Source organism: Lynx rufus, unplaced genomic scaffold, assembly GCF_022079265.1.
Source record: "Lynx rufus isolate CCGP_SWC_20201006 ecotype Redwood Valley unplaced genomic scaffold, mLynRuf1.p SCAF_53, whole genome shotgun sequence".
NCBI classification, from domain to species: Eukaryota; Metazoa; Chordata; class Mammalia; order Carnivora; family Felidae; genus Lynx; species Lynx rufus.
The window spans coordinates 561,152-573,202 of record NW_025814871.1 but is presented as its reverse complement, the minus strand read 5'-3'; the positions used below and the strand labels follow the sequence as shown (position 1 = coordinate 573,202).

The following is a 12,051-nucleotide window of genomic DNA, read 5'->3' as shown; positions in this document are numbered from 1 at the left end:
TTATACAGAATTATTCAATTCCATAAACCTGAGGTGTCGAATTTTGGGGTGTCTGAGTCTGGATGTCTTGGGTTCCGGGAGGTTGAGTGCCTAGCACCCAGGTCAGCAAACTATCTTCTGCGAAGGGCCAGAAGCCAACGTTCTCAGCCTCGCGGCGGACAGAGCACTTCGCTCACCGTGTGACACAACGGCAGCTGGAGACGAGTGGGCACAGCTGAGTGCCAATAAAACTTTTGTGCGACACACATTTTAAAATTATATGATTCCCACGTGTTGCAGAGTACTATTCCTTTCACCACGTAAAAATGTTGGAGGGGCACCTGGGGGGCTCAGTCGGTTAAGCATCCGACTTCAGCTCAGGTCGTGATCCCGCGGTCCGTGAGTTCCAGCCCCGCGCCGGGCTCTGGGCTGCCGGCTCGGAGGCCAGAGCCTGCTTCAGATTCTGTGTCTCCCTCTCTCTCTGCCCCTCCCCTGCTCACACTCTGTCTCTCTCCCTCTCAAAGATAAATAAACACTTAAAAAAAATGATGGTTAAGAATGTCAGAAAACATCGTTATCTCAAGGGCCAGACCAAAAAAATAAATACATAAATCTGGGATCTGGGTTTGGCCCCCCGGGTCCAGAACAGCGCTGGCCGATAGAAATTTATAAGACCAACAGGACCCATGGTTTTAAATTCGAAGCCACATTAAAAGGACTAAAAGAGAACAGTGTTAGTAATACGTTTCACATAACTCGTTATCTTGAAAATATTACCATTTCAACATGCAACGTATGTGAAAAATTCCCGAGGTGTTAATTTACACCCTTTTCCAAATCCGGGCTGGGCTTCCCATGCCCAGCACGCCTCACTTCCCACGCTGACATAGCGTGGAAACACTCACGCGTAGCTGGGGTGTGCAAAACTTACACCTAACAGCAAAGCGCGTATGTTCCCGGGTTGTTTCAAATCTCCTCAGATGTTTTCCCCAAATGGAATTTACTTCTAAGTCAGGGTGAATTAAAATCTAGCACGAAGCCTCTGCTCCCTGGCGGCCGGGGGATGGGGGGCCCTGCCTCGAGCGCTCACTCGCCCCGAGAACTTGCCCGAGCCGGCACGGCGTGGACGCGGGGCTGCACACACAGGCAAGCGTCCGGTCCATCTTGTCCGTCTCAGAGCCTCCCAGGGCAGGGTGGGGTCCCCAGAGTCACTGGAGGCTCCTGGACAAGCACCGGGGGGCTGGGCACGTTGCTGGCAGCCGCTGACCACCGCAGGCCGGGGCAGGGGCCCAGGGGAGCGGCTTGAGCCGCCTTCCCGCCGCCAGCCGCACAGGGCCCTGGGTCCCACGGATTCCCATGCCCCAGCAGGACCCGCAGGGGGGCCATCTGGCTGCCCCCCCCAGGGCCCTGCCGCCCTCAGAGCGCCCCACCTCGATACCAACAATCCACATTACTCCCACACTCAGAGCTGCACCTTCCCGTTGTTGGCTCCCCGCCATGCACTGGTCCCCCCTTTCACAGATGGGGAAGCTGAGACCCAAAAGGGAAGGGACTCACCCGAGACCACCGGCTAGGACTTGAACCCTGAAGAAAGGACCTTCAGATGGAAGGAATCGGAAGGGTTGACAGATATCCAGGAAGTGGGGGCCAGGGAGGTGTGCTCCTCGGGGAAGGGGTAGGGGTGAGTCACCTCTGAGCCCTCACAGAGCCCAACCAGCTGCTTTCCACGTGTGCCAAACTCCTACTCATGCTTTTAAACCCCGTCTCCCATGTCCCCTTTTACATGCAGCTTTCCTTGACACCTCTCGTGGTGCCTTGGCTTCCCTCCAGTTTCCTTCATCCCTCTTTCAGGCTTGTCTTTCTGTCCTGTACCTGCTCACAGGGGCAGGGGTGGGGTCTGGGCCTGCTCACAGGGGGCAGGGGTGGGGTCTGGGCCTGCCCACAGGGCCAGGGGTGGGGTCTGGGCCTGCCCACAGGGCCAGGGGTGGGGTCTGGGCCTGCCCACAGGGCCAGGGGTGGGGTCTGGGCCTGCTCACAGGGGGCAGGGGTGGGGTCTGGGCCTGCCCAAGGGGGCAGGGGTGGGGTCTGGGCCTGCTCACAGGGGGCAGGGGTGGGGTCTGGGCCTGCCCAAGGGGGCAGGGGTGGGGTCTGGGCCTGCCCAAGGGGGCAGGGGTGGGGTCTGGGCCTGCCCAAGGGGGCAGGGGTGGGGTCTGGGCCTGCCCAAGGGGGCAGGGGTGGGGTCTGGGCCTGCCCAAGGGGGCAGGGGTGGGGTCTGGGCCTGCCCACGGGGCCAGGGGTGGGGTCTGGGCCTGCCCACGGGGCCAGGGGTGGGGTCTGGGCCTGGCTCAGTCGTTCTAGGGACGGGCTGGACCAGAGCTAAGGTCTCCTGTGAGCCGGCATCTCCTAGCAAGGGACTGGCCCAGAAGCCAGGCTGGGGAGCATTTGAGGAGTGAATAGTCGGGTGAGTGGATGAATGAGGGAGAGTGAGCTGCTGAGTAAGTGAACTCATTCATTCCGTCACCTCTTTGTGAATTTATTGATCTATCGGTACAAGCGCACGCCGCCTGTCGAGAACCACGTGCGTGCCCGGCCTGGAGAACTTGGCAGCCTCAGCCGTACCCCAGGACATGTCGACCTCTCGTCTCTGTCCCACTGTCTCCCCACTCCCTGTCATCCCTCGGTGGGACATTCGAGGCCCCTTGTCATTGCTCGCCTTCCCCGGCCCATCGGGTTGATCCCCACGTGCTTTCAAGCACTGACGGTCTCTGCAGGGCTTGGCACCTTTGGTTCTGCCGGGAACACTATCCCTTTTGGGCTGGCAAACTCCTACTCATCCATCAAAGCCCCAGCTGCAGCGGCCCCTCCTTGGAGGAGCCTGCCCTAGTCCCCTTGTCCACCACCCAGCTGCGGGAGTCCCAGGACCCGGGTGGACCGGGAGGCGCCTCAGTGTGACAGAGAGGGGTCCTCGTCCGTACTCCAAGGTGCCAGAGTCCCACCCAACAGTGCCCCCCCCCCCCTTCGCGTCCTCGCGCAGAGGGGCAAACTTAGACGCAGGAAGGGTGCCGGCGCCGCCTGGGGTCTTCCAGCAGGGAGAGGGCAGGGGGGCCTCGTCTGGGCCGTCCGGAGCCCCTGCCCCTCCCCGCGTCCGCTTCCCGGCGGCTCGGACGGGACGAGGGGGCCCCTCCAGCCCCGGGGACGGGGCGCCCCGCCGGGGCGGGGGCGGGGCGGGGGTCGGGGGCGGCGAGGGGCTCAGGAAGTCGGGCCGCAGGAATCCGACGCGGCCCGGCCTTATAAGGACAAGTGCGCGGGGGCCAATCAGCGGCGGGGGCGTGGCGCCGGGCCCCGCGCGTCCCCCGCCGCCCCGCGGGCTCGTCCCGTCCCGTCCCGGCCCGGCCCGTCCCGCCGCCAGCCATGAGCTCCACGCAGTTCAACAAGGGGCCCTCGTACGGGCTCTCGGCCGAGGTCAAAAACCGGGTGAGTGAGGGCGCGCCCTCCGCGCCCGCCGGGCTCCCCAACGTGGGGCGGGCAGCGAGCGCCCAGACCCGGGAGGAGGGTGGCCCTCCGACCCCCTACCGCCCGGGGTCCCCGGGGGCACCCTCCCGAGCCCCCCTCCCGGCCCCAAGTGTGGGGGAGCCGTCTGGCATCCCCCCGCATCTAGGAGTGCTTGGGTCTAACCCCTTCCCCTAGCGCTCCCCCACCTGAACCCCTCCCTCACTCTCAGCCCCACGGCCCTTCCCGCGTTTCCAGGCCCGAGAATGCCCCGAGGGGACCCCAGCAGCCCCCTCCTCATTCCCCGGCCACACGGACTTCAGGCGGGGAAGGGGAAGGGAGCCGGGCCAGTCCGCGGTTGTTTTCCAAGGGTGTGGCCCCCCCTCAGGAATTTCCCCACCTCTAACACCTGGGGTGGGGGGGCAGGACCAAGGGGGAAGTTGGACCTGGTCGGGGGGGGGGGTGCCCCTGCTCAGCTGCTTCTTGCCGACTTCCCTTTGTCCCCATCTGGCAAAGTTAAGGTGGTGGCAAAGGCGTGTTCAGGATGCTGGGGGTCGGGTCCTGAGACCCGGGATGGGGCCTGGGGGAGACACTGTTTGGGAAAGCACTTGCTGGCTGGCTCAGAGAGCAGCAGACACTTCCCGAGGGTCACACAGCGGGGTCCAGCCTACGGAACGGAGAGCAGCGGGTGATCCCTGACCCAGGGAGATGGTCCTGGCCCGGGCCAGTCACTCTGGGCCCTTCCAGCAGGAGGGGAGCTTGTCCCTCCCACCGGGCACCTGGGAATGTGGCCCCACAGCCCGCAGCCCCCGGGAGCCTGCCTGGGCGTGTGGAAGGCATAGCCTTGCCAGCCAGGGACCGGCACCTGTCCCACTGGCAGCCCGGGGATCGCGGACAGGAGGGGGACCGCGAGGGCCTCCTGGGCTCCGAGGAGCTGGCCTCGGCCCCTCGGACAGAGGGAGGCTGAGCCTTGGGGAACTAAGGCGCAGTGAGCAGGCTAAGGCTCCCGAGCCTTCCTGAAACGCGTTCTCCACTCCAGCAATCGCTGGATGGGGTGACCGTTCACACCGCCCGTGCTGGTGCCGGTGAGTGGCCCACTCAGCCCCAAGGGAGGTTAAGAGCCGGGTCTGTGTGTGGGGCTCCCAAGAGATGTCACACGAGCTGCCCAGAACCACACACACGGCCTGCGAGCGGCAGAGTCAGGGCTGGAACCCAGACCTGCTGCACCCAGTGCCTGATGGCCACCCCCCTGCGTCTCCCGGGGCGGCAGGAAGTGGGTGAGGGCGTGGCGCCCGGCCCGTGCGCGCAGGCAGTTTCCGCAGACGGAAGGGGCAGGTCGAGACCTGCTGTGTCTGGGATGAGGTCAGAAGGCGCCCGGTGACCAGCCCTCAGCTTGCAGGTCTGGAGAATGGGCAGGGCAGTGACTAGCTTGCCAGGGTCACTGGGGCCGCACCGGAAGGGGAAACCAGCTTCCTGTGGCTTCAGGTCCACGCCGCGTCCACTTTACCGGCTACTTAAGAGGAGGTTAAGACCTCTGGACACCTCTGCCTGGCCCCCCGTGCCTCAGTTTACCCCTGGCTGGATGGCATGAAGGCAGGCTGATGTCCAGCGTCCCTCTGAGCAGTCACTCAATTTCCGGCCGGCTGGGGGGGTCTAGACCTCTGGGAACAGCTGGTCCCGATTTAGCAGGGAGGCAGCGGCTGCATTCCTGGCAGTTTGCGGTGAGGAGGAATGTGCTGAAGGCCGCTGTCCAGCGGGGGGAGGGGGGAGGCGGCGGCCGCGGGTGGGGCTGGCGGGGCGCCTCTGCCCAGGACCGCCGCCCCCAGGAGCCATCAGGGGCCAGCCCCGCAGGCACGCGCGGTGTCCGGACCAGCTGGCCTGTCTCAGGCTCAGCTTCTCCTTCTCAGGGCAGGGCCGCGGGGCTGTGGGAGCCAGGAGATGGGGGGGGGGGGGCAGGAGGATCGGGTTAGCGGGCCAGCCTCCCCGCCTTTGTCTCTGCTGTGCTCTGGTCAGCTCAGCCCTGATCCCATGTCGTGAGGTTTCTATGCAGGAACCAAGAAGTGGGGCCCAGTTCAGGAGGCCCTGACGCAGACAATTCTGCACAGCTGGGGAAACTGAGGCACAGGGTGAGAACTGTGTCCATGCTCATAAGGGAGTTGGGAGCAGAGGTGAGAGTAGAAGTGGGGTCTGCAGAGGGTGGCTCTGGGGTCCTGGTCCCCCGGTAGGGGTGGGAGGACAGGAAGGGAGAGCGTCCAGGGCAGGGATCTGTGTGGGCAAATGTGTGCCGGTATCTCAGCAGCCGCCCTGGGGCTGTCTGTGTCTGCCCACACACTGGCTTGGGTCCCCCTGACTTGCTGTGGCTTCTCTGGGCCCCAGCTATCCTGGCTTTCTTGGCCTTGGGTGCCCCGAGGGAAACATGGTGTGTGTGTGTGTGTGTGTGTGTGTGTGTGTGAGAGAGAGAGAGAGAGAGAGAGAGAGAGAGAGCGCTGGTGGGTAATGGGTGTGCGCTGATGGGAGACCGTGAACATTTTTGTCCATTTACCCAGGGTTTGTGGAGACAGCACTGAGCTGGGCAGCAGCGTTTGAGGGGTAGATCATAAGCAAGGAGGTATATCGTATAAAGGTAAAAGCTAGAAGGAAAATAAGGCAGAGTGGGGCAAAGAAGGCATGAGGAGGGCTTTCCTAGCCAGGGTACTCAGGGAAACCCTCTCCAAGGAGGTAACCTTTAAGCTGGATCGGTGACTAGATTGAAGGGAGGGACCCAGCCATGCAAACATCTGAGCCAAAAGTGACAGCTTGTGCAAGGGTCCTGAGGCAGTAAGTGGTATGGTCAGTGTAAGGAGCAGAGAAAGTTTTAGTGGTTCCTCAGTAAGTTTAACCTAGGGTTACCATGTGACCCGGCAATTTCAGTCCTAGAGACACATCCAAAAGAATCGTATGTGAATATTCATGGCAGTGTCCTTCACTGTAGTCAAAGGTGGAAGCAACCCAAATGTCCATCCATGGATGAATGGGTAAATACAACGGGTCCATCCACACACTGAAACGTTACTCAGCCGTAAACAGGAGTGAGGCGCCCACACCCACCGCCCTGCGGGCGGACCCTGAACACACGACGCTCAGGGAGGGAACCCGACACGAGAGGCCACACGGGGTGTGAGTCCGCGTGTGTGAAATGTCCAGAACAGGCTCGTCCACGGGCAGGAAGGGGCTCGTGGGGGCCAGGGGGTGGGGGGGTGACTGCTATTGGGGACAGGGTTTCTTTTGGAGACATGGAATGTTCTGGAATTAGACTATGGCGGTGGTTGTGCAATGTTGTATGTTAAAAACTACTGATGGTTTACTGTTTTTTTTCGAGAGCATGCTCACGAGCCAGGGAGAAAGAGAGACAATGTTAAGCAGGCTCCACACTCAGCGCAGAGGCTAATTCAGGGCTTGATCTCACGACCCCGGGATCATGACCTGAGCTGAAATCAAGAGTTGGATGCTCAACCGAGCCACCCAGGCGTCCCTGAGCCGTTCACTTAAACACGGTTAAGATGATAAATGTTATGTTATTGTTATCTCACCACAATTTAAAAACCGCAACAGAGGGGCGTCTGGCCGGCTCAGTCAGTAGAGCATGTGACTCTTGACCTTGGGGTCGTGAGTTCCAGCCCCACGTTGGGTGTAGAGATTACTTGCAAAAAAGGTTTTTTTTTAATAAATAAAATAGGGGCGCCTGGGTGTCTCAGTCAGGTAAGCGGCGGACTTCAGCTCAGGTTATGATCTCATGGTCTGTGGGTTCGAGCCCCGCGTTGGGCTCTGTGCTGACAGCTCGGAGCCTGGAGCTGCTTCGGATTCTGTGTGTGTGTGTGTGTGTGTGTGTGTGTGTGTGTGTGTGTCTCTCTCTCTCTCAAAAATAAGCATTAAAACAATAAATAGACAACAGACAAGAGCGGGGTTCTCCAGTGCGGGGAGAGCAGGGCGCCGCCAGGGCGTGGGGGCGGGACCGGAAGGAGCCGAGAGCAGGTGTTTGTCGCCAGAGGTGGGGGCGTGTCTGAGCCTGCGAAGGGGGAGCGGCCCCGCCCTCCCGGAGCTCCCCAGCTGACCGCACCCCGTGTCCTCTGCTCACCCAGCTCCTGTCCAAATATGATCCCCAGAAGGAGGCCGAGCTCCGTAGCTGGATCGAGGGACTCACCGGCCTCTCGATTGGGCCCGACTTCCAGAAGGGTCTCAAGGACGGCGTTGTCTTGTGCACGTGAGTGCGGTGTGGGCAGGTGCCGGTGTGCGCTTCGAGGTCACACGGTCCCAGGGCTGGCTTTCCCCGCGGCGCAGCGGGTCTCGGGTCCCACTTGTCTTTCGCCTTCTCGCGTGGCCGCTTGGGGGCGGCTCTCTGGCGGCCAACGTTCTCACCTCACACCCGCCCTCGGGTGGGAGCCTCCGCGTTCCTGGGCCCTTCCTCCCTGCGTCCTGCTCGGGTGGCTTCGGACATCCCTGGGCGTGCAGGTCCGCAGACTCGCCCCCCACGACAGTGGTTGCCACACTCGGGCCCTCTGCTCCCTTGCGGGTGAAGATTACATCGCAGGCGGGGAAACTGAGGGAGGCCTGGAGTGAGGTTGCTTGGGAAGGCAAGAGTGTGGCAAGAGTACAATTCGTTTCTCGGGTCTCTGAGGCTCCCCTGCGCTAACGGAGGGTCCTGTCCCCCCTCCCCAGACTCATGAATAAGCTTCAGCCGGGCTCTGTGCCCAAGATCAACCGCTCCATGCAGAACTGGCACCAGGTGAGGCGCCCGCGGGCGGCAGGAGGGGGCAGCTGACCCACCACGTGTGGCGGGCGGGTGGGCGGGCCGGGTGGCCTCACGCTCCTTCTCCCGCCTCCTCCCAGCTGGAAAACCTCTCGAACTTCATCAAGGCCATGGTCAGCTACGGCATGAACCCTGTGGACCTGTTCGAGGCCAACGACCTGTTCGAGAGCGGGAACATGACCCAGGTGCAGGTGTCCCTTCTGGCCCTGGCCGGGAAGGTGAGGCCCAGAGACGGCACCAGGCACCTCGGACTGCGTGCTGGACAAGGCAGGCACGGTCCACCCAGTCGTGGACTCACGGTCTCAAGGGAGGAGACGAGGAACAAATCTTTTACTTAAAAAATAAAAAACCAAGCCTTATATTTGAGAGCAGTTTTAGGTTCGCAGCAAAGTTGAGAGGAAGGTGCTGAGATTTGCCGCGTGCCTCCTGGCCCCGCGCGCACGGCTGCCCCATTGGGTGGCACTGTGTCCCTCAGGGGACATTTGTCACAATCCGTGAAGCTCCGTGGACACGCCATTGTCAGCCAGAGTTCATCCCCGAGTCACTCTGGATAGATTAGAAATACGTTACATGTTGTGGGAAACACCCTGAACACAGGAGGATCCGGCCAGTGTGTGGGGTCTAGTGACCAGGGAGGAGCGAGGGGCAGGTGTCCCTGCCCGGCGAGCTGCTGGCGGGTCGGGTAGGAGGGGTTGGCAGTGAGGATGCCCCCCGCCCCCCGAGTCCTTGTCCTGAGCTGTCAGACCGCTGGTGGCTGAGGCGCTGGGTGGCTGGTGGGTGGGGCGGGTGGGAGCCCGTCCCCGTGCCTCCCCCAGAGTTGCACAGTCTGGGCCCGGTGGTGCAAGGGTCTCTGCTGCCCCCCACCCCTTTGATGCTCCCAACACCCCTCTCCTCCAGGCCAAGACGAAGGGGCTGCAGAGCGGAGTGGACATTGGCGTCAAATACTCAGAGAAACAGGAGCGCAACTTTGATGACGCCACCATGAAGGCGGGCCAGTGCGTCATTGGGCTCCAGGTGGGCTCCCGGTGCCTCTGACCCTGGCCCGCCCCGGTGGGGTGGGGGCTTCTAATGTGACCTGGGCCCGATGAGCCCCGTGTCCCCTCAAGTTCAGGGCGGGGTCTAGAGGCCTGGCGGGGGCACCTGACCTCTCCTGCCCGCCTCCCTGCAGATGGGCACAAACAAGTGTGCCAGCCAGTCGGGCATGACAGCTTATGGGACGAGAAGGCATCTGTATGACCCGAAGAACCACATCCTGCCACCCATGGACCACTCAACCATCAGCCTCCAGATGGGCACAAACAAGTGTGCCAGCCAGGTGGGGCTCCCCGGGCCCCACCTCCCTGCGTGCTCTTATCCTTGTCCCCACGCGTGCCTGTCACTGAGAGTCCTGCTCTGGAGTTCCCTCCGACCTCTCTGCCAGCTTGCTGTGTGTCCCGGGGAAGTTACCAGCCGGCCCTGTGCCTCACCCGTCCCCCCCCCCCCCAGGATTGCCCAGGGGCTCCGTGCAACCCTGGTATCTTCGGGTCTGCCGATTCTCACTTTCCTGCCACCTGGCATGTGCCAGTACGATGGTCTTGGAAGTCTTGGGTTCTTGGGACGCCTCGGCCCTCACCTGGGGAGCTCCCTGGCCGGCAGGGAGAGCCAGGCCCATACAGTTGGCACAGAGGGCGAGAGAGGGTGTCCAGGCAGGGCTGGGGGGGACCCACGGGAGCCTGCGCTACGTTCAGACCCAGACCAGACCCAGACGGAGTTGGTGCGGGGGTCAGGGGTGGGTGTGGCCTCGTTGGCCCTCCTCCGCCGCCCTCAAGCTGTCTCTCCTCCTGTGCAGGTGGGCATGACGGCCCCCGGGACCCGGCGGCACATCTACGACACCAAGCTGGGGACCGACAAGTGTGACAACTCGTCCCTGTCCCTGCAGATGGGCTACACTCAGGGCGCCAACCAGAGCGGCCAGGTGTTCGGCCTGGGCCGGCAGATCTATGACGCCAAGTACTGCCCGCAGGGCCCCGCGGCCGATGGGGGTGCGGTGGCTGCAGGCGACGGCCCAGCCGAGGCCCCGGAATACGCCCCCTACCGCCAGGAGGAGGCGGGCCACTGAGCCGCCGGAGCGGGGCGCCTCCCCACATCACCCTGTCTGCTTCTCGCGTTTTTCTGTTTTCGTCTTGTGTTTCTGCTTGTCTGTGGGGAAGGGGCGGAGGTAGATCGGGGGGCGGGGCGTCCGCCAGAGCACCTCCCGCCAGCGAGTTTCCCAGCAGGCTTTGGGCTGGCCTGGGGGGTGGAGGTGTTGGGGGAAGAAACCTGGGCAGGGAGGGGCCCTGCCCCGTATGGTTTCCGGTCGCCTTTCCCTCTCTTCCCTTTTCTCTGCCGATCAGTTTGTGGTTTCTGTGCCCACAGAAGCTTCGGGCAGTTTTAATGAAAGAAAAATAATTTTTTTTGCAGGGGAGTGGGGGGCGGGGTTTGGAGATGGTGGAAGGGGATGCCGAGAAGGAAGCAGGTCCCCTGGGAGAGGGCAGGGCCACAGTCCCCAAGTATTTTAGGTCTTGTGAGGACCTAGCAGTCTCAGACAGTCACCCGTAGCCCACCCCCCCCCCCAGGGCCTAGCGGAGAAACTGAGGCCCAGGCAGGACAACAGAGTTCTGCCTGGTTGACACAAAGCCAGGCCCGCCCCCCACCCTTCCCCTACTTGTCCCCATTCCTCTGCCAAGTACTGCACAGGGATCCCCACCCGGAGGTCCTCCCTGGGGACTGGCCCCCATCCAGGAGCCCTGGGACCAAGAGATAATGTGAAATGTCAACTGTGGGCCAAAGGCAATAAAAACCTCTTTTTAGGAAGAAACTACTGGGAGAGTTGGGAGTCTGCGGCAACCTGGGGGTGGGGGTGTGGCGGGGGGCCCTGGGGGTGGGCACTGGACCAGCATCTAAGGAGGTCCTCAGGGCTGCGCCCAGGGCGCAGGTGAGTGTGGGTTGAAAAAGTGTTTGCGGGTCAGGACCTGCGTGGGGGAAAGAGGCGGGCCTGCCTGCTGGCCAGAAAGGTGAGCCCTGCAACCCCCTGTCCCAGCCCACAGACAGCTCCACCTGCAGCCCCCAGGGGTTGCTCAGGCTGGTCACTAGGCCCGCAGTTCTGGAAGCGGCAAACTCCTACACATCCTCAAAGCCCCAACGCCAAGCCCACCTCCCTTTTCTCAGGGATCCTCCCAGTGTATCTGCTTGCTCCCCGGTCGGGGCCTTCAGAGCTGTGGGTCCACACACGTGCTTCGTCTTCACCATGGTCTTGGGAAATCTACCCAGTCTTCTAGAAAGGGATTCGGAGGTATTCCTCAAAATGCAGTGACCGTTATGACCCAGGACTCTAATCTTGGAATGCTGGGCCCCCCCTTCCCCCTTCCACCATGGCCGGGCCCACTGTAGGGACCAAAGGAATGTTTGTGGGATTGACAAATGATGACCAATGGAACCCCCACCTTGTGGATGGACAAGTGGAGTCCCAGGGTCACGAAGCGAGTCTGGCTAGGCCGGGGTCCCCCAGAATAGAGTGGGGAGAAAGGGACCTCGTAAGACGGGGAGCTGCTGCACTGCAGGCGGGTACGCAATGTGGGGAGACAGCCCGGCCGGCCTGTCGGGGGGTCGGCCAGCGCGGGGTGAGCCGGCGCCCCAAGGTGAAGCAGCAAGAGGAGAGCGGCCCCTTTAAGAACCCCGGCCCTGCGCGGCCTCCTTCCACGGCGCGCGTGGATCGGGCGGGCCCGGCCTGTGAGTGGCAGGGGTGACAGCCAATAGTAGGGGGGCGGGGGCGGGGCCGG

The 12,051-nt window shown here is 62.6% G+C and overlaps 1 protein-coding gene across 2 annotated transcripts; it reads left to right on the top strand.

Moving 5' to 3' along the window:
- The first annotated feature begins 3,345 nt into the window (after positions 1-3,345).
- CNN2 (calponin 2) lies at positions 3,346-11,090 on the top strand. 2 transcript variants are annotated; one of them, XM_047100856.1, is made up of 7 exons: positions 3,346-3,453; positions 7,587-7,708; positions 8,164-8,230; positions 8,335-8,472; positions 9,152-9,268; positions 9,423-9,569; positions 10,083-11,090. In XM_047100856.1, the coding sequence occupies exons 1-7, from the start codon at positions 3,391-3,393 to the stop codon at positions 10,350-10,352; spliced, it is 924 nt and encodes a 307-aa protein (XP_046956812.1). In that variant the 5' UTR covers positions 3,346-3,390; the 3' UTR covers positions 10,353-11,090. The 2 variants fall into 2 exon arrangements, with proteins under 2 accessions (XP_046956812.1, XP_046956813.1); XM_047100857.1 differs by lacking the exon at positions 3,346-3,453 and adding an exon at positions 4,418-5,189.
- The last annotated feature ends 961 nt before the right edge of the window (positions 11,091-12,051 follow it).